Source organism: Pogoniulus pusillus, chromosome 19 (assembly GCF_015220805.1).
Source record: "Pogoniulus pusillus isolate bPogPus1 chromosome 19, bPogPus1.pri, whole genome shotgun sequence".
Classification (NCBI taxonomy): Eukaryota; Metazoa; Chordata; class Aves; order Piciformes; family Lybiidae; genus Pogoniulus; species Pogoniulus pusillus.
Window position 1 is genome coordinate 23,774,674 of NC_087282.1, and position 24,436 is coordinate 23,799,109.

The window sequence follows — 24,436 nt, forward strand, 5'->3', positions numbered from 1 at the left end:
CAGTGCTGGGGAACACAGCACAAGAACCACCTGGAGCTGCTGCAGAGGGGCCAGAGGAGGCCACCAAGATGCTCAGAGGGCTGGGGAAGCTCTGCTGTGGGGACAGGCTGGGAGAGTTGGGGCTGTTGAGCCTGCAGAAGAGAAGGCTGCAGGGAGAGCTCAGAGCAGCCTTGCAGTGCCTGAAGGGGCTGCAGGAGAGCTGGGGAGGGACTTGTGACAAGGGCTGGGAGTGGGAGGCTGAGGGACAATGGCTTTGAGCTGGGAGAGGGGAGAGTGAGAGTGGAGATGAGGAAGAGATTGTTGAGAGTGAGGGTGGGGAGAGACTGGCACAGGTTGCCCAGGGAGGCTGTGGCTGCCCCTGCCTGGAGGTGCTGCAGGCCAGGCTGGATGAGGCCTTGAGCAAGCTGTGCTGGTGGGAGGTGTCCCTGCCCATGGGAGGTGTCCCTGCCCATGGCAGGAGTTTAGAACTGGCAGAGCTTTAAGGTCCCTTCCAACATCAGCCATTCTTTGAGCGTGAAGCAGCAGCAGTAAGGGCCTGGCGTGGAGCTGAGCCTGCCCTGTGTGGCCTGAGGTGAAGGAGTGTGATTGTTGTTTTGCCAGTGGAGTCTTTGTGTCCATTTGCAAGCACAGCATTGTGAAGGTGTTCTCTGGCCCTCCTTGGTGGTGCTTTGGGCAACTTGTGCCTTGGGTTGAGTGCTTTCACCAGCAGTATCACTGCTTCTGGTTCTGAGTTCTGGGGTGAGGGGAAGCTCTAAAGCAAAGCCTCTCTTCCTTCTTGTCTGGTGTTACTGCCAAGTCCGAGGGCTTCCTGGGCAGCTGTTCCTGGGTCCAGGATGGATTTGTGCAGTGTGCTGCCTCGTTCTGACAGCAGTTTAGTTCTGTTGCTTCACAAAACATAGGCTGTTTGTCGGGGTCTGGAGGCTGGCGAGAGGCGAGATGGGGGCAGTGGTGACTCGAGGCAGCAGCTGCTGTGCATCAGTGCATCAGTTCGCTTTTATCAGGGCAGTGCAGTGGCTTGTATGGTGCCCAGAGGAGGTGTATCCAGCCAGCCTGGGGCTGGCACAAGTGGACAGTACAGATTGGCCCCAAACCACGTGCAGGGTGCAGATAGGTTACCCTTATCCAAACAACCTGTGGTTCCACCCCAGGGGGCTGGCAGGGTCAGCCCCCTGGAGCTGTGTCCGCCCCAGGGGCCGGCAGATTCCAGCCCCCAGCAGGTGTGCGTGGGTTGCTCACTGTGCCTTCCAGCTCAAGGGCATCTCCCATCACAAGTTCTCATGTTTACAGCTCATGCCTTGCTGCGGGAGGAATTCTCCCACAGCTGTTCTCTTAGCACATCTGCCTCACCTCTTCAAAACTCCTCAGCAAACTTTCTTTACTGTTGTGGTCTTAACTGGTCCTTGGTACCCCTCAGCAGCCGCAGCCCACTCAATGGCCAAGGCAAAAGGAGACTTTGCTTCTGTTTTGTTTGCCTTGCGACTGCTTGAATGGAGCTGAGAAAGTGAAGCTGTGTGTGTAGTAATCAGCCCTGCTGGTATGGAGTGTGGTTCATCATCAGGGCAGGTGTCCTCAGCAGTGCTGTGCCCCTCTTCCAAAGGCATGCTCATCATGAGCATGGCTCCAATATTCTGCTTCAGCCTGCTCATTCCTTTTTCAAACGTCTCTCAGTCCTGTTTTCTAGATTCATAGAATGATTTGGGTTGGAAGGGACCTCAAGCTGTGCCAGGGCAGGTCTAGGCTGGATGTCAGGAGGAAGTTATTGTCAGAGAGAGTGATTGGCACTGGAATGGGCTGCCCTGGGAGGTGGTGGAGTGGCTGTGCCTGGAGGTGTTGCAGCCCAGCCTGTCTGGGGCACTTAGTGCCGTGGTCTGGTTGGCTGGTTGGTTCTGGGTGCTAGGTTGGGCTGCATGAACTTGGAGGTCCCTTCCAACCTGGTTGATTCTGTGATTCAAGGTCCTCCAATTCCCTGCCATAGGCAGGGACACCTCCCACCAGCACAGCTTGCTCAAGGCCTCATCCAGCCTGGCCTTCAACACCTCCAGAGAGGGAGCATTCACAGCCTCCCTGAGCAACCTGTGCCAGTCTCTCACCACCCTCACTCTCAACAATTTCTTCCTCATCTCCACTCTGTTTCCCCTCTCCCAGCTCAAAGCTCTCGTCCCTCATTCTGGCATTTGCCGGCACTTTTAGCTGCCCTGAAGAGCTGACCAGATCTCAGATCTGCTGGTGAGCAGTGGGTGCTGCAGTCCTCCCACAACCAGCTGCACATTGCATGACTGCATGGGCTGCTCTGTCTGCCCAAGGCCAGCTAGAAAGCTCAGCCTTTTCTGCCTGGGTGACGATTTTAGTGCTGCTGTGCCAGTAGTTGCATCCCCCACTCCTCTGAGTTACTGCACAGATAAGAGAAGTATGAAGAGCAGCTCCATCCTTTCATTCTGAAGGGGTGTAACGTAGGAAAGTGCAATCAGGTTTGTACCTGACTTCCTCCCTGGTTGGGCTTGTTTACCTTTGACTTTAATTGCATAATGCCTGTCTGTAATTAATAGCTGAATTGGAATGTAGTGTGCAGGAAGTGCTTTTATCTGGTGCAAGCCTTCTGGTGGTGCAGGATTGTGACCTGCCTCGGAACAATCCTCATTAGCAGTGCAGGCTGGCGGACGGGGTGATGGAAAGCAGCCCTCTGGAGAAGGACTTGGGAGGTCTACTGGATAAGAAGCTGGACAGGAGCCAGCAATGGGCACTGGCAGCCAAGAAAGGCCAAGGGCAGCCTGGGCTGCATCCAAAGCAGTGTGGGCAGAGATGGAGAGAGTGGATCCTGTCCCTCTGCTCTGCTCTGCAGGGCTGGGTCTAGCTGTGGGACCCCAGCACAGGGGAGACCTGCACCTGCTGGAGAGGGTCCAGAGGAGGCAACCAAGATGCTCAGAAGGCTGGAGAAGCTGTGCTGTGGGGACAGGCTGAGAGAGAGTTGGGGCTGTTGATCCTGGAGAAGAGAAGGCTCCAGGGAGAGCCTTGCAGGTGGTCCAGGAGAGCTGGGAGGAGTCTTTGGCCAGGGCTTGTAGAGCTCGAGTGAGGGACAATGGTTTGGAATTAGAGCAGAGCAGATTTAGATTGGATGTGAGGAACAAGTTTTGCACCATGAGGCTGGTGGAACACTGCAGTAGGCTGCCCAGGGATGTGGAGATATTGCAGGTCAGGCTTGATGGGGCTCTGAACAGCCTGCTCTAGTGCAGGATGTCCTTGCTGGCTGCAGGGGTTGGGCTGGATGAGCTCTGGGGGTCCCTTCCAGCCCAAGCCCAAGGTAAATCTGAACAATGTACTCCTTGAGAAGCAATGGGAAGGAGTCACTTGGAAGCACATTCAGTAGTTTGTGTATTTCATGTTTTTTTCCCCTCCTTTTCTCTTTCTGTTTCTAGAACCATCGAGCAGACCCAGAGGAGCTCTTCACAAAACTGGAGCGCATTGGCAAGGGCTCATTTGGGGAGGTCTTCAAGGGCATCGATAACCGCACCCAGCAAGTGGTTGCCATCAAAATCATAGACCTGGAGGAGGCAGAGGATGAAATAGAAGATATCCAGCAGGAGATAACTGTGCTGAGCCAGTGTGACAGTCCCTATGTCACCAAGTACTATGGGTCCTACCTAAAGGTAATGGGCAGGGCTGTGCTGGCAGCCAGCTGGGCTGAGTGCGCCTGGGACACAGCCAGGCACCAGGAGCCCTGACCGCTGTGCCCACCTGGCCTGTTGTGTGCCAGGGTCGGGATGGCATTCCCAGAGCTCCTGCCTGCTGTGTGCCAGGGTCAGGGTGGCATTCCCAGAGCTCCTGCCTGCTGTGTGCCAGGGTCGGCATAGCATTCCCAGAGCTCCTGGGTGCTGTGTGCCAGGGTCAGGGTGGCATTCCCAGAGCTCCTGCCTGCTGTGTGGCAGGGTCAGGATGGCATTCCCAGAGCTCCTGCCTGCTGTGTGCCAGGGTCAGGGTGGCATTCCCAGAGCTCCTGCCTGCTGTGTGGCAGGGTCAGGATGGCATTCCCAGCGCTCCTGGGTGCTGTGTGCCAGGTTCAGGGTGCCTCCTTCCCCATCTCAAGCATCACTTAGGGGTGTCCCTCTGGATTGCTGCAGGTGGCCTTGATTTCTTGAGGCCCAGGTGGCTGTGATTGGGTTAGTGAGACACTCTTGAAACAATGACCCTAAAGTTTGCCCAATTCTGGGGTTGCTTTTGCTGATTTATCTTCCCTCTCTCTTAGCTTTCCTGGCTGTGCCAGTGTTGAGCCAAACAGAGCACACAGCTCTCTGAGCACTGAGCCTGCTGCAGCTTCCCTCTCCATTTGTGGGCATCTTGCCCAAGTGTAGTGCTTGGTCACCTGTGAAAGCTAAGAGCTGTCCTCCATGGTAGCAGCATACTGGTAGTGGTGGGATTGGTGATCTCAGAGGTCTCTTCTAGCCTCAACAGATCTGTGGTGCCAGAATTCTTGACCTTTTTCTTCCAGCAAAGCTTTTCTCTTTGTTTTGCTCCTTTTGCTGTTTGCTGCTTGAGGCTGCAACTTGCACCAAATGGGTAGAAAATAACCAGAACTGATGGAGTGTTTCTCTTGCCATGGCTACTGCTCTGGGACCTCTCCACAGTCCCCTAACACAATTTTGCACCAGTTCACAGAGTGCATTGAGTTGGAAGGGACCCTCCAAGGGCATCTTGCCCAACCCCACTGCAGGTAGCAGGGACACCTCCAGCTGGAGCAGAGTGCCCAGAGCTACATCCTGAATGGCTGCAGGGATGGAGCTTCAAGCACAGCTTTGGGCAGCCTGTGCCAGTGTCTCCCCATCCACACTGTGCACAGCTCTCTCCTGATGCCCAACCTAACTCTGCCCTGCTCCACTGCCAAACCATTGCCCTCAGCCTGTCCCCACAGCCCCTTCTGAGCAGTCCCTCCCCAGCCTGCCTGCAGCTCCCCTGCAGGTACTGAACTGCAGCTCCGAGGTCTCCCTAAAACCTTCTCTTCTCCAGGCTGTACGACCTCAACTCTCTCAGCCTGTCCCTATAGGAGAGGTACTGAGCCCTCTGATCACCTTCATGGCCTCCTCTGGATCCCCTCCATCACGTCCATGTTTCTCTTGTGCTGGGGTCCCACAGCTGGACCCAGCCCTGCAGCTGAGGTCTTCCCAGAGCAGAGCAGAGGGGCAGGATCCCCTCTCTCCAGCTCTGCCCACGCTGCTTTGGATGCAGCCCAGGCTGCCCTTGGCCTCCTGTGCTGCCAGTGCCCACTGCTGGCTCCTGCCCAGCTTCTCCCCCCCCAGAACCCCCAAGGCCTTCTCTGCAGGGCTGCTCTCAATCTCCTCACCTCCAGCCTTCATTGACATCCAGGCTGCCCTGACCCAGGGGCAGGACCTTGCACTGTGCTTTATTGAACCCCATGAGGTTCTCCTCAGCCACCTCTGCAGCCTGTCTTCATCTCTCTGGGTGGCTCCATCCTATTCTTCAGTCTTCACAGCTGCACCACTTAGCTAAAGATGTGCAGGGCAGCGTCGGGAGGAAGCAGCCAGGCTCTGCCCAGGGCTGGCCAAGGGCAGCACAAGGGGCACTGGGTGCCAGCTGGAGCAAAGGAGGTGCCAGGGCAAGAGGAGGGGAACCTTTGTCAGTGTGAGGGTGCTGGAGGCCTGGAGCAGGCTGCCCAGAGAGGCTGTGAAGTCTCCTTCTCGGGAGACTTTCTAAACTCCCTTGGGTGTGTTCCTGTGTACCCTGCCCTGGGTGGTGCTGCTCTGGCAGGGGGTTGGACTGGATGACCTTTGGAGATCCCTTCCAACCACTAAGATTCTCTGATCCCATGTTTTTGGGTAGATAACTCCTTTATCAGTGGAAGCATTCTTCAGGCCCTTTCTCTGACTCCTCATCTGCTCCTGCACTCCAGGCAGGCATCTGGGCTGCAGGGAGCTGCAGAGGGGACAGGAGCCTACCCAGGGGGTTGTGGAGTCTTCTCCTCTCCAGACGTTCAGAACCTATCTGGGTTTGATCCTGTGTGACCTTCATGAGGTGACCCTGCTGTGGCAGGGCGGTTGGACTTGATGACTGCTGGAGGTCCCTTCCAACCCCAACCACTCTCTGACTCTGTGATTCTCTGTAATTATGCAGCACAGTGGGGCTGAGACAAAGCAGAACTGACATCAGCAGAGTTATGTAACCACTGCCTGAAATGTTCTCTGAGGCATCCTTTAAAAACAAGCAAACAAACGAAAATGGAGGGCTACAGAATCACAGAACCAAGCAGGTTGGCAGAGAGCTCCAGGCTCAGCCAGCCCAACCTAGCACCCAGCCCTGCCCAACCAACCAGACCATGGCACTCAGTGCCCCAGCCAGGCTTGGCTGCAACACCTCCAGCCACAGCCACTCCACCACCTCCCTGGGCAGCCCATTCCAGTGCCAATCACTCTCTCTGCCAGAAACTTCATCCTCACATCCAGCCTGGACCTGCCCTGGCACAGCCTGAGGCTGTGTCCCCTTCTTCTGCTGCTGGCTGCCTGGCAGCAGAGCCCAACCCCACCTGGCTACAGCCTCCCTGCAGGCAGCTGCAGGCAGCAATGAGCTCTGCCCTGAGCCTCCTCTGCTGCAGGCTGCACCCCCCCAGCTCCCTCAGCCTCTCCTCACAGGGCTGTGCTCCAGGCCCCTCCCCAGCCTTGCTGCCCTTCTCCAAACACCTTCCAGCACCTCAGCATCTCTCTGCAATGGAGGAGCCCAGAGCTGGACACAGCACTGCAGGGGTGGCCTGAGCAGTGCTGAGCACAGGGGCACAAGAACCTCCCTTGTCCTGCTGCCCACACTGCTCCTGAGCCAGCCCAGGATGCCATTGGCTCTGCTGCCCACCTGGGCACACTGCTGCCTCCTCTGCAGCTCCCTCTCTGCCTGGCTGCGTTCAGCCACTCTGGCCCCAGCCTGTAGTGCTGCTTGGGGTTGTCGTGGCCAAAATGTTGAGTTAAAGCCTTTTCAGCTTGCACAGCTGGCCAGGTAGGACCCCTTTAAATGCTGCTTAAAGGATTTATTGTGCAGATAGAGTTTGGAAAAGCTAAAACCAAGCCAAAACTAGAGCCAGTGAATCAAAAGTGAAGTGGTAGCTAGAGCTTGAGCTGCTTTAAACCCTTAAACATCTGGGATTTGGGGTTTGTTCATGTTTTGGGGTGTCCTCTGAAATTTCTTGGGGTTGATGTTTTTTATTGGTTGGGAGTTTTGGGGCTTTGGGGTTTTGTTTGATTTGTTTTTTTACTGGAGTTTGGATGTTGGGGGAGGCTGTGGGGTGTTTTTTGGGGGTTTTGTTGTGGTACTTCGGGATTTGTTTTTCCTTTCCTTCTGCACTCCTCCTCCCTTTAAAGTACAGTTAGATTTTGGATATAGAAGAGAGAGATCTGTGAGCAAGGTTCCTGTGTCACACTCCTGCTGTATCTTGTAGTGATGCTACAGAAGTATTTACTAAGTAAATAGTAGTAATTCTGCTAAGTGGAGTTTACTTAATGAACTTGAAGCTACTTCCCTCTTTGGTTGCCAAAGTGTCACATTTTTGGCCTCCAAGTACCTGAAGAGGGACCACAGGAGAGCTGGAGAGGCAGTTGTGACAGGGGCTGGGAGTGCCAGGACGAAGGACAGAGGCTTTGAGCTGGGAGAGGGGAGAGTGAGAGTGGAGATGAGGAAGGAATTGTTGAGAGTGAGGTGGGGAGAGACTGGCACAGGTTGCCCAGGGAGGCTGTAGCTGCCCCTGCCTGGAGGTGCTGAAGGCCAGGCTGGATGAGGTCTTGAGCAAGCTGTGCTGGTGGGAGGTGTCCCTGCCCGTGGCAGGGGGTTGCAGGAAGTGATCTGGGAGGTCCCTTCCAGCCCAAACCGCTGTATGAATCCCTGAGTAACTTTGTGTACTCCAAATGCTAAATTCTCATTCTGAACAGACAGATGTGAAGGCTCTGCTGCTTGCTGCCTCTGCATGCTGGGGGTTCTGTGTGCATCAGGGTGGCACTGATGTCCCATCTTTCCTTCTCTCTGCTGGGCTCAACCAAAGGGATCTTTGTTTTGTTTGTTATTAAGTAACAGCTCTGAGGTGTAATAGAGTTTAATTTCCTGCATCATAGGAATAGGCTGCCCAGAGTGGATGTGGATTCTCCTTCCCTGGAGGTGTTCAAGGCCAGGGTGGATGAGGCCTTGAGCAGCCTGGGCTAGTGGGAGATGTCCCTGCCCATGGCAGGTGGTTGGAGCTGGATGACCTCTAAGGTCCCTTACAACCCAAATCAATGCATGAATCCTTTGTTGTAACTGACTCTCAGGTTTTAAAGCCATTTGAGGTGAGCTTTGAAGAAGCAGATCACTCTTGTCACCAGTTTGTTGTCACTTCTTTTTCCTTCCAGGAAGGTGGCAGATTTGGTAATGAAAAAGTTGTTTGTGACTCAAACACAGAAAGAGGAACTGTTAACTGTGAGGACTTTCTGATTGCAGGCATCTGAGATAAGAGATTTTCATTCCTGCAGGATCTGCTCTACAGATCCTGCAGCTCCACTGTTCCCTGGCACTTTGGGATGCAAAGGCATCCCTGTTGCTGATAGGGTGGAGTGATCCAGCCTCTAGCTTTTCCAGATGCTCCAGCTGCTGAAAGGGGAAAGGGCAGAGTGTCCCCATTTCAGTTACTTGCTCGTTTGTGACATGGCTTAGCCAGTGCCAGGTGAAATACTGCTGTGTTCTGCAGCCTTGCTACTTGTTAGCTACAGCTTAGACCCTGGTGCACAGAGTGCTTTAGGTTGGAGGGCACCTTGAGGATCATCCAGTTCAACCCCCTGCCATGGACAGGGACACCTCTCAACTAGACCAGAGGTACTCAAGGCTTCATCCAGTCTGGCCTTCAACACCTCCAGGAAGGAGGCAGCCACCACCAATCTGGACAACCTGTTCCAGTGTCTCACTACCCTCAGACTGAAGAACTGCTTCTTCAGATCCAATCTAGACCTGCTCTGCCTCAGCTCCAAACCATTCCCCCTTGGCCTGGCTCTAGACAACCTCAGCAAAAGTCTCTCTGCAGCCTTCCTGCAGGATCCCTTCAGGCACTGGCAGCAGCTCGAGGTGTCCCTGGAGCCACCTTCTCTTCAGACTGAGCACCCCCAGCTCCCTCAGCCTGTCCTTGCAGCAGAGGTGTTCCAGCCCCTCTGATTATTTTTGTGGCCTCATCTGGACTCCCTCCATCAGGTCTGTGTCCTTCCTGTGTCAGAGGCTCCAGAGCTGGACTCAGATGAGGTCCCACCAGAGGAGAGTGGCAGGGTCCCCTCCCTGCATCTGTTGGCTGCACTTCTCCCGATGCAGTCTAATGGCTTGTCCAAATGTGCTGCTGCCTTAGTTTAAGCAAGGGAAAAGGTTAAAGCTATTGAAAGTTCTCCTTGTTCTGGTCTCTTTTGACCACACAACTTTATGAAGGTTGATAAAACTCTTTAGTTGTAGTTCCCATCTGATCCAATGGAGACAGAACTTCCTTGGTGCCTAAAATGTCAGGGTTGTTTTCATTCTTTGTGCCTGACCAAAGGGTTTCAGTATCTGTCCTTGTCACTCCTGGAGCCACCTGGGCCTGCTCTTTTCCTGCTGCAGTTAAAATAGGCCTGGAGCTAGCCTCAGGTTTTTTTCAGATGTAAACCTGGAGAGGTCCTCTGGTAGCATCCAGAGAGATCCACCAAAACCAGACAGTGCTTTGTGCAGGAAGCTTGGAGGCAGCTCTGGAGGCACTGCTTGTTCTGCACTGTCTATTTATACTTGATTGGCCTAGAAGAGCTAGGAAAAAGGTTGTCCCTGCCTGGTTAGAAGGTGTCCACACCCTGCTCCAGTGGGCAGCAGCAGTTTCTTTCACAAACACTTACTCATTTTCACCTTAGACTGTTTTCAAGTCACACTCAAATCCTCCAACCATGTCTGGTAACCGCAGTGTTTGCCTTTAAACCAGAGCTCCATGCAGGTCTCCTCTGCTGACAAAGTCAGGCTTTATAAAAACTGCTAAAATTAGGCAGCCCTTCCCTGCTGATCTCATCGTATTGGAACAGCCTCTGCCGGGTGCTGCGGGGCTGCAGTGAGAGGGAAGGGAATAGAGCACCCTTTGTGAGGGGCACTGGATGTGGTGCTCTCAGGAACTGCACCTTCCTTGGCCTGGGGAGTTGTCTTAGGCTTCTGTGGTCAGGCAGCAGGAAAGCATAAAATGGAGAGATCAAGAGGCCTTGAAAAGTGTTTCTGCTGCTACTGCTAGAAGGAACTAGCACCAGAAAAAAATTCTGCAGGCTTAAGCAGTCTGTGTGGTGCTTCACCAGGGCTGCTGCACAGATTCAGTGAACTGCAGAGTGCCTTGGGTTGGAAGGGACCTCGGAGATCATCCAGTTCCAGCCCCTGCCGTGCACAGGGACACCTCCCACAGCACAGCTTGCTCAAGGCCTCATCCAGCCAGGCTATCTCCAGGGGGGGAGCATCCACAGCCTCCCTGGGCAACCTGTGCCTGTCTCTCCCCACCCCTCACTCTCAACAGTGTCTTCCTCCTCTCCACTCTGTCTTCCCTCTGCCAGCTCAAAGCCATTGTCCTTCCTCCTGGCACTCCCAGCCCTTGTCACAGGTCCCTCCCCAGCTCTCCTGCAGCCCCTTCAGGTCTCCCTGCAAGCTTGTCCTCTGGGCTGAACAGCCTCAACTCTCCCAGCCTGTCCCCACAGGGGAGGTTCTGCAGCCTCACATCACGTTGGTGGCCTCCTCTGGCCTCTCTCTAACAGCTCCATACCCCTCTTGTGCTTGAGGCATCATCATATCTGTTACTCCAGTAGCATTGTGAAGGAGCACATGAACTGTGCAGTGTCACTAGAGACAGGAGCAGTAAACATTGCTTGGAGAGGTACCTGAGGGCTTAGGTTCTCTTGACCTGCACTGCTCTTACCTTTGGCCTGTTCTACTCTGCTTTCGAGCCTCCGATCTGAGAGCTGTGCAAACGTGAACGTTTTGGTAGGGTTCCAGGTGCAGTTTCTCCTCTCTCAGCAGTAACTCTCAGTCCTGTCTTCCTCAGGTGAGAGGTGTGGTGGTGTTAGCAGGGAGGTTTTCTCTTGGAAAGCTTCTGTGCCACACAGTTGCTAAGGGCAATGCAAAGGCAGCTTTTCATAATAACCATAACACTTAGGCTTAAACCACCACCAGAGCACTGGGGTTTTTTCCCCTTCTGAACTCCATTCCTTTAGGTGGACTCATTTCAGACAGCAGTTAGCAAATTGTTTGTGGTGGGGGGGGGGGGTGGTGCTGCTGTTTGAACTGGAGAGGTGGAACCTTTCACTGCCATTTAGATCTCTGGCACCGGAGCTCTGTGATCGTTTGTGGTTCGGTGCTGAATGGGACTCTGCCTTTGCCTGTATGCTGCTAACTTACTGACCTAGAGTGAGTGTTTCTTTCTGGCAGCCTCAGACTTCTAACAGCTCCTGCCTTCCTTTACAGGGCACAAAACTATGGATAATAATGGAGTATTTGGGTGGAGGCTCCGCTCTGGATCTTGTAAGTATGCAGCTTCTTCTTTTATAACTAGTAGTGAACCTGATTTTGTTGTGCTTCCTTCCCTGTTCCTTCATGAAATCTAGTCCCTGGAGGCAGCTGATGCTCCATCAGTGCTAGCAGTGCTCCAAGAAGTGTGAGTTTGGTAGGTCTGGTAAGGATTGAAGTTGATTGTTTGCTTTGATGATTCCTTTGTTCACTGTTTGTGCCCAGGCTTTAGGAAGCATCCCTGTGTTCTCAGACAGATGCAAGGCAATGTTTGTGTCCTTGGTGCTAGGAAATGTGCTGTTCATAGAGTGGTTTGAGTTGGAAGGGACCTTCAGAAGTCATCAAATCCAACCCCTCTGCAGGCACCAGGGACATCCTCCACCAGATCAGGTTCCCAGAGCCCTGTCGAGACTCACTGTGGATGTCTCCAGGGATGGACCTCAGGCACCTCCCTGGGCAGCCTGTTGCAGTGTCTCCCCATCCTCACTGTGCACAACTTCCTCCTGATGTCCAACCTAACTCTGCCCTGCTCCAGTTTCAAACCGTTGCCCCATGTCCTATCCCTACAGGCCCTTCTGAACAGTCTCTACCCAGCTGCTCAGAGCCCCATCAGCTGACCTCGAATGGCTCTAGGGATGGGGCCTCAACTGCATCTCTGAGCAACCTGGTGCAGTATTTCCCCACCCTCTTAGCGTACATGGTAGGGTTTGGGGTTGTCTCTCCACTCCCTGCCCCCTCCTCCTGGTGCAATTCATTGCACTTGAGTAAAAATATCATAGAATCAGTCAGGGTTGGAAGGGACCACAAAGGTCATCCAGCTCCAATTCCCTAACCATGGGCAGGGACACCTCACACTAGATCAGGCTGGTCAGAGCCCCATCCAGCCTGGCCTTAAACACCTCCAGGGATGAGGCTTCTACCACCTCCCTGAGCAGCCTGCTCTAGGACCTCACCACCCTCATGGTGGAGAACTTCTTCCTAACACCCACTCTGAATCTCCCCATTTCCAGCTTTGTTCCATTCCCCACAGTCCTATCCCTCCCTGACAGCCTAAAAAGTCCCTCCCCAGATTTCTTCTAGCCCCCTTAAGATACTGAAAGGCCTCAATAAGGTCTCCTGTGAGCCTTCTCCTCTCCAGACTGCACAGCCCCAGCTCCCTCAATCTCCCCTCACAGCAGAACAGCTCCAGCCCTCTGCTCCTCCTCCTGGCCCTTCTCTGGACACCTTCCAGCACCTCCATAGCCCTCTTGTAACAGTGGCTCCAAAACTGGATGCAGTGCTCCAGGTGGGGTCTCAGCAGAGGGGCAGTGTCACTTCTCTCTCCCTGCTGCCCACACTGCTCCTGCTGCAGCCCAGGCTCTGGTTGCTCTCTGGGCTGCTGGGGGCTCCTGTTTTGCTTCTCCCCCCTTGCTTTGGGGCTGGCTCTCAGCAGTGAGTGCAGTGTGTGCCGCAGGGTCCAGGTAGTTTTAACCGGTTGAAAGCTGTTGGGTTTTGTATTTTCAGCTAAGCATGAAAGTGGTTTTGACTTGAGATAGTGCAGCATTCATGAAGGCTGCAGCTCAGGGAGTCCCAGAGCACAGTGCCCTGGATGTGGTTTGCCCATGCTTTCAGTACAGCTCTGCCTCAGCTGTAAAGCTCTCAGACCCACCCTTTCCTGTAAGATTCTAGAGCTCAGTCTTCTGTGCTTCTGAGGGCAGTGTTCTCTTCAGTGCTCCTGACAGATGTGCTAACAGTGCCCCTGTCTGCAGGAGGGTGTGCTGAGCCTCACAAACCCTCTACCAGGACAGGCTGAGGGAGCTGGGGGATGCAGCCTGCAGAGGAGAAGGCTCCAGAGGCACCTCAGAGCTGCTGCCAGTGCCTGAAGGGATCCTGCAGGAAGGCTGCAGAGAGACTTTGGCTGAGGATGTCTGAGCCAGGCCAAGGGGGAATGGTTTGGAGCTGAGGCAGAGCAGGCTGAGAGTGGAGCTGCAGAAGAAGTTCTTGAGTGTGAGGGTGGTGAGACTCTGGAACAGGTTGCCCAGGGAGGCTGTGGCTGCCTCCTGCCAGGAGGTGCTGAAGACCAGGCTGGATGGGGCCTTGAGTAGCCATGTCCCTTTGTACTCTGCTCTGGTGAGGCCACACCTTGAGTACTGTGTTCAGTTTTGGGCACCTTGGTAGAAGAGAGGCATGGAAGTGCTGGAGCCAGTGCAGAGAAGGACAAGGGAGCTGGGAAGGGCCTGGACAGTAAATCTTATGTAGAGCAACTGAAGGAGCTTAGGAATGGTTAGTGTGGAGAAGAGGAAGCTGAGGGCAGAGCTCATGGCTGCCTACAACTACCTGAAAGGAGGTGTTTGAAAGTGGTTTGGATGTGACGCTTGGAGGTATGGTTTAGAGTGAGCCTTGTAGAGTAGGGATCTGGGTTGGACATGGTGATCCTGAGGGACTTTGCCAACCTCAGTGTTTCTGTGATTCTAGTTGAGAGATGCCTCTGCCCATGGCAGAGGTTTTGAAGTGGATGAGCTCTGAACCAACCTGATCCATGGTCAACCTGATCCATGATCAACCTGAGCCATTCTGCACTTCTATATAAACTTCTCTATGAAAGGAGAGTCATAGAATAGAATCACAGAGTCAGTCAGGGCTGAAGGGACCACAAAGAGCAGCCAGTTCCAACCCCCCTGCCATGCCCAGGGACACCCTACCCTAGAGCAGGCTGCCCACAGCCTCAGCCAGCCTGGCCTCAAACACCTTCAGCCATGGGTCCTTAACCCCCTCCCTGGGCAACCCCTGCCAGGCTCTCACCATTCTCCTGCTCAACAACTTCCTCCTCCTGTCCAGTCTGACTCTCTCCAGCTTTGCTCCATTCCCCCCACTCCTGGCACTCCCTAATATCCTGAAAAGTCCCTCCCCAGGTTTTTGTAGCCCACTTCAGATCCTGCAAGGCCACAAGAAGGTCACCTGGGAGCCTCCTCTGCTGCAGCCTGCACAGCCCCAACTCTTTCAGTCTGTGCTCACAGCAGAGCTGCTGCAGCCCTCTCAGCATCCTGATGGGATCCCATCTGCTCAGCTACAGGCATGCAAGGGCACAGCAGTGATGTGCAGCATGTAGTAGTTTGTAGCTCTGGAGCTATAAGGTCCTGTGAGATACTAATTCTTTAGTGCTTCTGAGTAGTTTTGGTCTTCTGTGGAGTGTCAGAAATACTGAAATAGCTTCTCCTGCTGCCAACTGAAACCACTGAACCCTGAGAAGAATAAACCTCCCAGTTTTGCCTCCTTTACCACTCTGATTTCATGGTGCTGTCTGTTTCAGTGCTGCATTGCTGGTCAGTTTATTTTTCAGCAAGATCACCAACCTTAATTGCTGCTTTTGTGTTTGCACTGTTTGCTGATGTGCAAAGCTTCCACTTCTTCCATGCTCGCAGCTTTACAGTAGCGTGGCTGATGCAGGAGCAGCCATGGAGTCAAAAATACTGGCACAAGAGGCAAAATGCATCATTCAGTCTAAACCCCACAGTCAACAGGCTGCTTCATTTGGAAATGAACTGAGTTGCTGCATTAGCTTCATCTAGAATGCAAAGTGCACTCTGTAGGAATCTGGAATTGTGTGGCAAGTTAGTTCCAGCTTTTCCTGTGCTTTGCATGCTGAGGGGACTGCATATGGTAGGGAAAGAGCATTTTCAGGGTGCTAACAACATGACTTGTGAAGGATGAGGAGGGCAGATTGAGGCTGGAGGTGAGAAATAAATTCTTTAGAGTGAGGGTGGGGAGACACAGGAAGGGTTTGCCCAGGGAGCTTGTGGATGTCCCCTCCCTGGAGGCGCAGGCTGGGGATTCACATCTGTGTGGCCAGATGCAGCAGCGTGCAGTGGCTTTGTGTTCAGGGCTGACATGGGCAGTGGAAATAGCAGCACAAAAAGGACACCAAACTGTTGGTTCAGGAGGCCATGAAGATGAGAGAACCTCCCCTGTGTGGGACAGGCTGAGAGAGTTGGGGCTTCAGGGAGATCTCACAGCAGCCTTGCAGTACTTGAAGGGGCTGCAGGAGAGCTGGGCAGGGACTTATGACAGGGGCTGGGAGTGCCAGGCCAAGGGACAATTGCTTTGAGCTGGGAGAGTGAGAGTGGAGAGGAGGAAGAAATTGTTGAGAGTGAGGGTGGGGAGAGACTGGCACAGGTTGCCCAGGGAGGCTGTGGCTGCCTCCTCCCTGGAGGTGTTGAAGGCCAGGCTGGATGAAGCCTTGAGCAAGCTGTGCTGGTGGGAGGTGTCCCTGCCCATGGCAGGGGGTTGGAACTGGCTGAGCTTTACTGTCTCTTTTAACCCATCCTGTGGCTCTCTGAAGGTGCTCATTCCAATGGCACCTGTTTGTGATAGGAGGTTGACACATTTAGTTGAAGCTGTCCTGAATTGTATTGCTTTCCTTTCATGAACTCTTTCACCTTTTCTGATGGGCAACTAAGTCAATAGCAAGGTGAAGGCTTGGGGCTCTGCAGCCTGGAGAGGAGGAGACATCGAGGAGACCTCATAGTAGCTGTGCGTTATCTAAGAGGGCTCCAGGAGGGCTGGGGAATGACTATTGACAAGGTCTGGTAATGACAGGAGGAGGAGGAATGGGTTTGAAGTGGCAGAGTGGAGATTGAAACTGGATGTTAGGAAGAAGTTTTTTGCAGTGAGGGTGGTGAGAGACTGGCACAGGTTGCCCAGGGAGGTTGTGGAGCAGAGAAGTGCTCCACAGCCTCCCTTGGAGGTGTTCAGGACCAGGTTGGATGAGGCCTTGAGCACCCTGTTCTAGTGAAAGGTGTCCCTGCCTATGGCAGGGGTTTGGAACTGGCTGAGCTTTGAGGTCCCTTCCAACCTAAACCATTCTCTGATTCTGTAAGTCTAAAATGATAATAATGTCTTCTCTCTACAGCTTCGTGCTGGCCCCTTTGATGAGTTCCAGATTGCTACCATGCTAAAGGAAATCCTGAAAGGTCTTGACTACCTACACTCAGAGAAGAAAATTCACAGGGACATTAAAGGTCTGTAATAGCTTATATGTTACTTTGTTAAAGCCTTTATGCATCCTAAGAGCAGTGCTCTCACTGAGATGTGCTCCTGCACCCTAGGAGCAGTGCTCTCACTGAGATGTGCTCCTGCACCCTAGGAGCAGTGCTCTCACTGAGATGTGCTCCTGCACCCTAGGAGCAGTGCTCTCACTGAGATGTGCTGTTGGATCCTAGGAGCAGTGCTCTCACTGAGGTGTGCTCCTGCACCCTAGGAGCAGTGCTCTCACTGAGATGTGCTCCTGCACCCTAGGAGCAGTGCTCTCACTGAGATGTGCTCCTGCACCCTAGGAGCAGTGCTCTCACTGAGATGTGCTGTTGGATCCTAGGAGCAGTGCTCTCACTGAGGTGTGCTCCTGCACCCTAGGAGCAGTGCTCTCACTGAGATGTGCTGTTGGATCCTAGGAGCAGTGCTCTCACTGAGATGTGCTCCTGCACCCTAGGAGCAGTGCTCTCACTGAGATGTGCTGTTGGATCCTAGGAGCAGTGCTCTCACTGAGGTGTGCTCCTGCACCCTAGGAGCAGTGCTCTCACTGAGATGTGCTGTTGGATCCTAGGAGCAGTGCTCTCACTGAGATGTGCTCCTGCACCCTAGGAGCAGTGCTCTCACTGAGGTGTGCTGTTGGATCCTAGGAGCAGTGCTCTCACTGAGGTGTGCTCCTGCACCCTAGGAGCAGTGCTCTCACTGAGGTGTGCTGTTGGATCCTAGGAGCAGTGCTCTCACTGAGGTGTGCTGTTGGATCCTAGGAGCAGTGCTGTCACTGAGGTGTGCTGTTGGATCCTAGGAGCAGTGCTCTCACTGAGATGTGCTCCTGCACCCTAGGAGCAGTGCTCTCACTGAGGTGTGCTGTTGTTTCCCCTTTGCAGCTGCCAATGTCTTGTTGTCAGAACAAGGTGATGTTAAGCTTGCTGACTTTGGGGTTGCTGGACAGCTGACAGACACACAAATTAAGAGGAATACCTTTGTTGGAACTCCTTTTTGGATGGCCCCTGAAGTTATTCAGCAGTCAGCCTATGATTCCAAGGTAAGTATGAGAGCTGAGTACCTTTTGTTTGTACCTGCAGATCCAGCAGAGTTTACTTGGATTTTTTTTATCCGTGGTAGCGTGGAAAAAAAAGCCTTCAGTTTCCAGGACTGGAGAGAAAAAGGGTTTCAGATAATAAATGCAGGTGAAGTATAGGACAGTAAGGTGAAATTGGTTGTGTAGAGTAGTTTCAGTGACATGGCCAGAGCTATGCAGACTCACTGTGCAAATTGGTGCTTTCATGTTAAGGTTCACTCAGAGAAGCTCTGATCAACTCTTTCTTGATCTGGTTTTAATATCAAGTCAATCTTCCAGTCACTAGGAGGTGGTGGAGTCACTGTCCCTGGAGGTGTTCAAGACAAGACTGGATGAGGCACTGAATGGCTGGGTGCTAGGTTGGGCTGGATGAGCTTGGAGGTCTCTTCCAACCTGCTTGGTTCTATGATTCTGCATAGAATGCCACCAGGTCCCACGACCTCCTTTAAAGCCAGGATGGTAGCTGAAGTTTTAGTCTCCTGTCAGATTGTTCTGAGGAGCTCTGGGGTTTAATCTCTTAGTGGTATTTTTGTGTGATGCTGGAGATTTCAGCACAAGAAACTGATCTTGATAAGGAAAAAGGAACTTCAGCTACCAGACGGGGGGAGCTGTGGTAGCATTATGGTACCTTGCTCTGTCAGGAGAGCTGTGGATGGATGACTAAGTACCAAGGAGAGTGTCCTGCTGTTGAACTAGCAGCAGACAGGCAGATCTCCTCTGTGGTTTTGTGAGGCTTGGTAACTGCTCCTCTGAGTGATAAGGGGGGAGCAGCTCCATCTTCTCCCACGTGTATGCCTACAGTTGGACCTGGGCACGTGGTTGGTGAAATGGCAGTGCCCTTTGGTGCTGGCACTGGGCTTTCTGCACTCTGTGGATGCAGCCTTAAACCACAGCATCACAGAATATTAAGGGCTGGAAGGCACCTCTGGAGATCGACTCCAAGGCCCCTGCCAGAGCAGCATCACCGAGAGCAGGTCACACAAACACATCCAGGGGGGTTTGGAAAGGCTTCACAGAAGGAGACTCCACAACCTCTCTGGGCAGCCTGCTCCAGGCCTCCAGCACCCACACACTGACAGAGTTTTCCTTCTGTTCCTGTGGCACCTCCTCTGCTCCAGCTGGCACCCAGTGCCCCTTCACAGTATCTCAGAAACCTTCAGGTTGGCAAAGCCCCTCAGGATCACCAAGTGCAACCCAGATCCCTGCTCTACAAGGCTCACCCTGAACCATATACCCAAGTACTACATCCACATGACCTTTAAACTCATGCAGGGTTGGTGACTCCACCACCTCCCTGGGCAGCTCATTCCAGTGCCTGACCACTCTGGCTGGGAATAATTTTTGCCTGATGCCCAGTCTAAACCTACCCAGTGGCAGCTTGAGGCCATTCCCTCTTGTTCTATCACTAATGACCTGTGAGCAGAGACCAGCAGCAGCCTCTTCACAAGGTCCTTCCAGGTAGCTGTAGAGAGCCATGAGGTCTGCCCTCAGCCCTTGTGCTGGCCTTGGCCACCCCTGAGCAGAGCCTGGCTGCATCCTCCGACACTGCCCTGCACTCCTTTAGCACAGCACTGAGGGCAGCCCTCAGGCTCCTCTGCTCCAAGCCCCAGCTCCCTCAGCCTGGCCTCACAGGAGATGTTCTTCTGCCTGCAGCAGCTTGAGAGTTCTGCACTTGATGCTCTCAAGGACTTTCCTGAGCTGCTTGACCTGAGTGGCCCAGAATTGCTGCCTTCACTTAATGGAAAGGAACCTTCACAGAGTTAAGCAGGTTGGAAAAGACCTTCGAGGTCATAGAGTCCAACCTATCACCTAACACCTTCTGATTAACTAACCCCTGGCACCAAGTGCCTCATGCAGCCTCCTTTTAAACACCTCCAGGGATGGCAACTCCACCACCTTCCTGGGCAGCCCATTCCAAAGCCAATCTCTCTTGCTGTGGAAAAACTTCCTCCTAACATCCAGCCTGGACCTGCCCTGGCACAGCTTCAGGCTGTGTCTTCTTGTTCTGTTGCTGCTTGCCTGGCAGCAGAGCCCAACCCCACCTGGCTACAGCCTCCCTGCAGGCAGCTGCAGGCAGCAATGAGCTCTGCCCTGAGCCTCCTCTGCTGCAGGCTGCACCCCCCCAGCTCCCTCAGCCTCTCCTCACAGGGCTGTGCTCCAGGCCCCACCCCAGCCTTGCTGCCCTGCTCTGGGCACTTTCCAGCACCTCAACATCTCTCTGCAGTGGAGGAGCCCAGGGCTGGACACAGCACTGCAGGGGTGGCCTGAGCAGTGCTGAGCACAGGGGCACAAGAACCTCCCTTGTCCTGCTGCCCACAGTATTCCTGATGCAGACCAGGATGCCATTGGCCTTCTTGGCCACTTGGGCACTGCTGCCTCATGTTCAAGCACCTCAACCTCTTTCTTAAGCTGAGGGGCCTGGAACGTTTGTAACATGGTGTTCATAGGCCAGAATTAATTTCACTGCATGGGTGCTGTCTATGTGGAGATTTCAATTTTTGAGTAACACTTGGTCCCAGGAGCCCTCCTCTGAGTACTAAAAGTGACTTTTGCCCATCTCAGGCTGACATCTGGTCGCTGGGAATCACTGCAATTGAACTAGCCAAAGGGGAGCCTCCCAACTCCGACATGCACCCCATGAGAGTTCTCTTCCTCATCCCAAAAAACAATCCTCCAACTCTGCTGGGAGAGTTCAGCAAACCTTTCAAAGAGTTCATTGATGCCTGTCTGAACAAGGACCCAACGTTTGTGAGTACATAAGCCTGTGGGGGGTGTGTCTCTGGGGTTTGGGGGTTGCTTTCTGCTGTCTCATGCTTGGGAAGTATTGGGCAGCTGTAGCGCATCGTGGGTGATGGAAATAAACTTAGCAGCATGGTTGCCTGAAGTAATTTTGGCAGCTGAACTTTGCCCTGTAAGTGCTCATGGTGCTTTTTGTTAGCTGGGTACCTCTTCTGGTCTTTTTTTGGGGTGTAAAATACTGCAAGGAGGAAGGGAAATGCAGAAAGAAATGATGGTGCTGGAGGCAGCTCCCTAAAGCGCGCTCAGGCTTCGCCTAACGTCAGAGAGGCTCTAACACAGGAGAGGATCTTAGATGCTTCCCTCCAGCAGAACTTTTGCTCTCTCTCTGAATTCTGCTTACAAGGAAATGTTGCACTGGAGAATTTTGATTAGTCATTTTCCTGGGTGTGTACCTTCCAGCACAGAAGGATTAAGCACCATTGGGCTGTGTGAGACTTGAGCATATTTTTAGAGTGCTTATAACTGTACATTGCTGCCTTTTCTCAGCTTCCTGTTGCACTCATTTCCTGCTGCCGTGTGCCTTAGCTCTACAAGTCAGTTGTCCCATCCAAATCTCCCCTGTTAAGGCATAAAGTCATGAGGTGTTAGCACCATTGAAAACTGGAAGTGTCTTTTGCAGCGCCCTACTGCGAAGGAGCTCTTGAAGCACAAGTTCATCATCAAGAATGCCAAGAAGACTTCCTACCTGACAGAGCTGATCGATAGGTTTAAGAGGTGGAAAGCAGAGGGACATAGTAGTGATGAAAGTGACTCTGAAGGCTCAGACTCGTAAGTTTCTTGCCACTTTAGTCTCTCTTGGCTTCTTCTGTGATTGTTTTCTAAGTGAGACTTGCCGAAGCAAGTTTGGTGCAGTGACTCAGTGCACTTCACTCCTCCTCTTGCTGCTCCATGTGGCTTTCACAGAATGCTGTGTCCAGCCTGAAGGTTTGAACCCAGATTAGATGGTGACTCTTGTCACTTGACCACCTTCTGTTATAGCTGAAGAGCTGATAGTTGTTAGTGATCACAGCATCACAGGAGGGGTTGGGCTGGGAGGGACCTTTAAGCTCATCCAGCTCCAGCCCCCTGCCATGGGCAGGGACACCTCCCACCAGCACAGCTTGCTCAAGGCCTCATCCAGCCTGGCCTTCAACACCTCCAGGCAGGGGCAGCCACAGCCTCCCTGGGCAACCTGTGCCAGTCTCTCCCCACCCTCACTCTCAACAATTTCTTCCTCCTTTCCACTCTGTCTCCCCTCTCCCAGCTCAAAGCCATTGTCCCTCAAGTTGTCACTCCCAGCCCTTGTCACAAGTCCCTCCCCAGCTCTCCTGCAGCCTCTTTCAGGTACTGGAAGGCTGCTCTAAGATCTCCCTGGAGCCCTCTCCAGGCTCAACAGCCCCAACTTTTTCAGCCTGTCCCCATAGCAGAGGTTCTGCAGCCTCTGATCAACTTCATTCCCTCCTCCAGACCCTCTACATCAGCTGCAGGTGATTCTTGTGCTGTGTTCCCCAGCACTGGAGGCAGTGCTGCAGGTGAGGGCTGAGCAGAGCAGATTGGAGGGGCAGAATCCCCTCCCTGTGCTGCTGCTCTCCCTGCTCTGGCTGCAGCCAGCACACAGCTGGCTCTGGGCTGCAGCCACCAGTGCTGGCTGCTGGGCACTTGGGCACCAACTGGCACCCCAAAACTGGGGCCTTGGCTTCTCTCAGGAAAGCCTCTTGTATGAACCTGAGGAGCAGTGCTTAAGTCAAGCTCATTGCCTCTGTGAAGGTTCTCTCTGAGGCCAGTTTCAGCTGTGTGGAAGTGCTGTGTATTTCCTAGTCTGAGGCTGAAGCCCTGAGTCACAAGTAGAGAGATGGCAGAGGAAGCTTGCACAATGCCTGGGGACCAGCATCTTGGTTTTCTGGCTATCAGATAACTGATTTAAATGGGATGCTATAGGAGAAGGTAAGCTTTATGGGGAGATAACATCTCCTCTTTGATCATATTTCAGTTTATTCAGCCCCTGGAGTTGTTGGCTGTAAAATTCAGCTTTGAGGCATTTTGCTTTTTCTAAGGAATTCAGACCCAATCCGTGTGCCATGTATGATGTGTTTGGGTCAGCCATGCTGTGCAGGGTGATGTGGTGGCTGGGATTATGTACTTGGTGTCCTCTTCCCTCAGGGAGTCCAGTAACAAGGAGAACAACTCTCACCCTGAGTGGAGCTTCACTACAGTCCGAAAGAAGCCAGATGCAAAGAAGTTGCAGAACGGGACGGTAGGTGGAGCCTGCAGGGCTGAGGGCAGCTTCAGGGGTGAAGCTTTTTGTAGCTCAAGAGGAGATGCTTGTTAGTGGTCACAGAATCACAGAGTCATTTGGGTCAGGAGGGAGCTCGAAGATCGTCCAGCTCCAATCCCCTGCCATGGGCAGGGACACCTCCCCCCAGCACAGCTTGCTTAAGGCTTCATCCAGCCTGGCCTTGCTCACCTCCAGGGAGGTTGTGGAGCACGGAATGGGATCAAAGATCATGTTCCATGCTTCTGTGCTCCACACCCTCCCTGGGCAACCTGTGCCAGTGCCTCACCACCCTCACTCTCAACAATGTCTTCCTCATCTCCACTCTCACTCTCCCAGCTCAAAGCCATTGTCCCTCAGCCTGGCACTCCCAGCCTATGTCACAAGTCCCTCCCCAGCTCTTCAGGTACTGCAAGGCTGCTGTGAGGTCTCCCTGCAGCCTTCCCCTCTCCAGGCTGAACAGCCCCAACTCTCCCAGCCTGTCCCACACAGGGGAGGTTCTCTCATCTTCACAGCCTCCTGAACCAGCAGTTTGGTGTCCTTTTTGTGCTGCTGTTGCCTATGCCCATGTCAGCCCTGAATGCAGACACTGCATGCTGCTGCATCTGGCCATACAGATGTGGACTTTAAGCACTCCTGTAATATTAGAGGGGAAACCTCAAGCTTTTCCTGCTGATACATGATGATGTTTCAGGTGTGTCATCATGCATCTGCTGCCACATCAGATGATGACTGTAGGTGTTCTGTGCCCTCATTGTTTTGTGCTGTATTTCAAGCCCCTTGTTGAATGCAGAGAGCTTTCCTGATGCCATGTGCTGTGTTCAGTGCAGCACAGGCCTTGTGCAGGAACCAGCAGATTAATGGAATCCTTGTTTGTCAACTTCTAGGATCAGGATCTTGTTAAAACCTTGAGTTGCTTAACCATGATAATCACCCCTGTGTTTGCTGAGGTGAGTCTCCACTTTAAGAAGCATCTTTGCAAATAATTACCCAAGTGTCTGACAACTTCCCCTAAGCTTCCTCTGCTTTGGTTTTCTCCACAGCTCAAACAGCAGGACACAAATAATGCAAGCAGAAAGAAAGCAATTGAGGAACTTGAGAAAAGCATCAACATGGCAGAAGCAGCATGTCCAGGAATCACAGACAAGATGGTGAAGAAGCTTATGGAGAAATTTCAGAAGTAAGCTAAGGGCTTTTTTAATGCATTGTTAGAAAAGAAACTGCTAGCTTACCTTGCAAAGGTACCTTACCTTTCACAGAAAACTGCTTATGGGCAGTGGGGCTTGGTCACAGAACTGGTGCAGTTGGCAAAGGTCATCCAGTCCAAGCACTCTCTAGCTGCCAGCCTGGGTCTAACCCAGGGCCCTCAGCACCACATCTCTGCCTCACTGAAACACCCCAGAGGTGGGGGTTCTGCCACCTCTCTGGGCAGCCTGGGCAGCCTTTGAGAACCCTTTCAGGGAAGATTTTTTTTCTACAACCTAAGACTCCCCTGGCACAATTTCAGGCCATTGCCTAGGAGGAAGAGAGAGTGATTGGCATTGGAATGGGCTGCCCAGGGAGGTGGTGGAGTGGCTGTGGCTGGAGGTGTTGAAGCCAAGCCTGCTGGGGCACTTAGTGCCATGGTCTGGTTGGTTGAGCAGGGCTGGGTGCTAGGTTGGGGTGGCTGAGCTTGGAGTTCTCTTCCAACCTGCTTGATTCTATGTTAGTAGGGAGAAGACCAACCCCCCACCTCACTGCAACCTCTAGTTAGAGAGCAATGACATCCCCCCTAACCTTCCTTTTCTCCAGACTAAGCAGCCCTTGTTTAC

The 24,436-nt window shown here is 53.1% G+C and overlaps 1 protein-coding gene across 3 annotated transcripts in view; it reads left to right on the forward strand.

Moving 5' to 3' along the window:
• The window catches only part of STK26 (serine/threonine kinase 26), a 51,133-nt gene that overhangs the window by 22,315 nt on the left and 4,382 nt on the right, over positions 1 to 24,436 (forward strand). For all 3 annotated transcript variants that reach the window (XR_010305863.1, XR_010305864.1, XM_064159658.1), the window contains exons 3-11: positions 3,414 to 3,644; positions 11,452 to 11,508; positions 16,382 to 16,490; positions 17,382 to 17,539; positions 20,138 to 20,323; positions 20,994 to 21,142; positions 22,514 to 22,607; positions 23,513 to 23,575; positions 23,669 to 23,805. Coding sequence is in view for 1 of the 3 variants with exons in the window: in XM_064159658.1 (XP_064015728.1) it covers positions 3,414 to 3,644; positions 11,452 to 11,508; positions 16,382 to 16,490; positions 17,382 to 17,539; positions 20,138 to 20,323; positions 20,994 to 21,142; positions 22,514 to 22,607; positions 23,513 to 23,575; positions 23,669 to 23,805 (1,184 nt within the window). In the remaining 2 variants the exon portion in view is untranslated. The remainder of the gene's footprint in view (positions 1 to 3,413; positions 3,645 to 11,451; positions 11,509 to 16,381; positions 16,491 to 17,381; positions 17,540 to 20,137; positions 20,324 to 20,993; positions 21,143 to 22,513; positions 22,608 to 23,512; positions 23,576 to 23,668; positions 23,806 to 24,436) is intronic.